The 1,934-nt window shown below is 41.1% G+C and overlaps 1 protein-coding gene across 1 annotated transcript; it reads right to left on the reverse strand.

The window, feature by feature from the left end:
* On the reverse strand, positions 444-1,176 carry LOC107610438 (uncharacterized mitochondrial protein AtMg00810-like). Its single transcript, XM_016312488.1, has 2 exons — positions 849-1,176; positions 444-703 (listed from the first exon to the last, which is right to left on the reverse strand). The coding sequence occupies exons 1-2, from the start codon at positions 1,174-1,176 to the stop codon at positions 444-446; spliced, it is 588 nt and encodes a 195-aa protein (XP_016167974.1).

A 1,934-nucleotide genomic window follows, 5' to 3' on the forward strand; every position in this document is an offset into this window, starting at 1 on the left:
AAAGAATTGGAAAAAGAAAATGAATTGATTGGATTGAATCAAATTTTTGTTGGTGGTATATATACAAGCACAAAACAGTAAGTGAATTCTAATTAAATATAATAAATCTAACTAACGATAGTGAATAACCTAGCTTATACTGATATCTCCCATCAAGGTGGAGCATAGATATCATGTATGTTCAGTTTGGCTATCAAAAATCTGAACTGAGGCAAAAGAAGTGTCTTTGTTAAAATATCTGTTACTTGATGCTTGTTGGAGATGTGCACGAGTTTCACTGTACCGGATGCTATCTTCTCACGAATGAAATGGTAATTCATTTCGAAATGCTTAAACCGCTCATGTAAAGCAGAGTTAGTGACCATGTGAATTGTTGAAATATTGTCACAGAAAAGTATGGCTGAATCGAGATCGATGTGAAAAAACTTTAGCAATCCAAGCAGCTACACAATTTCATAAGATGCATTCGCGATAGCCCTGTATTCAGCTTCTGTGGAACTTCTGGAGACTACTGCTTGTTTGTTGCTCTTCCAGAATACTAGAGAATCACTAAGGAAGGCACAGTAACCAGTTGTGGAACGTCTTGTATCAAGGCAGCTTCCCCAATTAGCATCAGCGTAAACAGATAGATTGAATTTGTTTGTTGCTGAAAATAAAATGCCTTGTGTCGGAGCCGACTTAAGGTACCGAAGAATTTGGTGAACTGCATTAAGATAAGGGACACGAGGGTCAGACATGAACTATGCTAGTTTGGTGACAGCAAAGGCTACGTCTGGTCGGGAGATTGTTAGGTAATCTGCCAATGAGTCTGCGATAAGCAGACAAGTCAGCCAAGGTCTCCCCTTCACCTGCGCGAAGCATCAAATTTGTATCCATGGGAAAGGAAGCAGGTTTGCAACCCAAGAAATTGGTGTCCTCTAGTAGTGAAAGGGTGTATTTACGTTGGGACAAAAAAATTCCCTTGCTGGATTTCGCCAACTCCAAACCAAGGAATAATTTTAAGTCACCGAGAACTTTGAGCTTCAAGACTGCCTTCAGTTTCGCTTCAACTCTTTTGATGTTGTCATTGTCGGGTCCAGCTATGATGATGTCATCGACATAGACCAAGAGGACAATGGTTGACAGACCGTCACCAAATGAAAATAGGGAGTAATCACTTTTACACTGTGAATCCATGCTAGAGTAGTGTTGTACAGAATTTAGTGAACCATTGATGTGAGGCTTGCCTCAAACCATAGAGTGATTTCATTAATTTGCACACTAAACCCTGATTTCTCTGTGGATGCCCAAGTGGGACTTCCATGTAAACCTCTTCGAATAATTCTCCATTAAGAAAAGCGTTGTTTATGTCCAGTTGCAGAAGATTCCAATTCTTCGCGGCTGCTATGCTTAAGAGAACCCTGATTGTGGTAATATTCGCCACCAAACTAAAAGTGTCTTTGAAATCGATCCCTGTCTACTATGTATAGCCTTTTGCAACCAAACGGGCCATATTATACCTATCGAGAGAGCCATCAGTTTTTAATTTTGCCTTGTGTACCTATTTGCAGCCGATAGTGTGTTTGTCGGGTGGTAGAGGGACTAGTTGCCAAGTGTTGTTCGTCTCTAAAGCTGTGAGTTCTTCAGTTATAGCTTGTCTCCACTGCTCATGTCTTACGGCCTGATGATAGAAATGTGGTTTAGGTATTTTTGGTCACATTGGCAATGGTGACTTAATAAGCATGGTTAAGTATGTGGTGACTAAGGTAGTTGGAAATTGGTTATGGAGTGTTGGTGTGATGCTGGACATAGTCTCGAAGATAGTGAGGGGTTTGATGGGGTCTGGTGGACCTTCTAAGAGGTTGGGGGGCTCAGGACCAGGTATGGCACTATTTTGGCACGGAGGTGGTAAGGTTTCAGTAGTTGTATTTTCTAGGAGTGGTTGCACATAAGGG

This window comes from Arachis ipaensis, chromosome B08, assembly GCF_000816755.2.
Source record: "Arachis ipaensis cultivar K30076 chromosome B08, Araip1.1, whole genome shotgun sequence".
Lineage (NCBI taxonomy): Eukaryota > Viridiplantae > Streptophyta > Magnoliopsida > Fabales > Fabaceae > Arachis > Arachis ipaensis.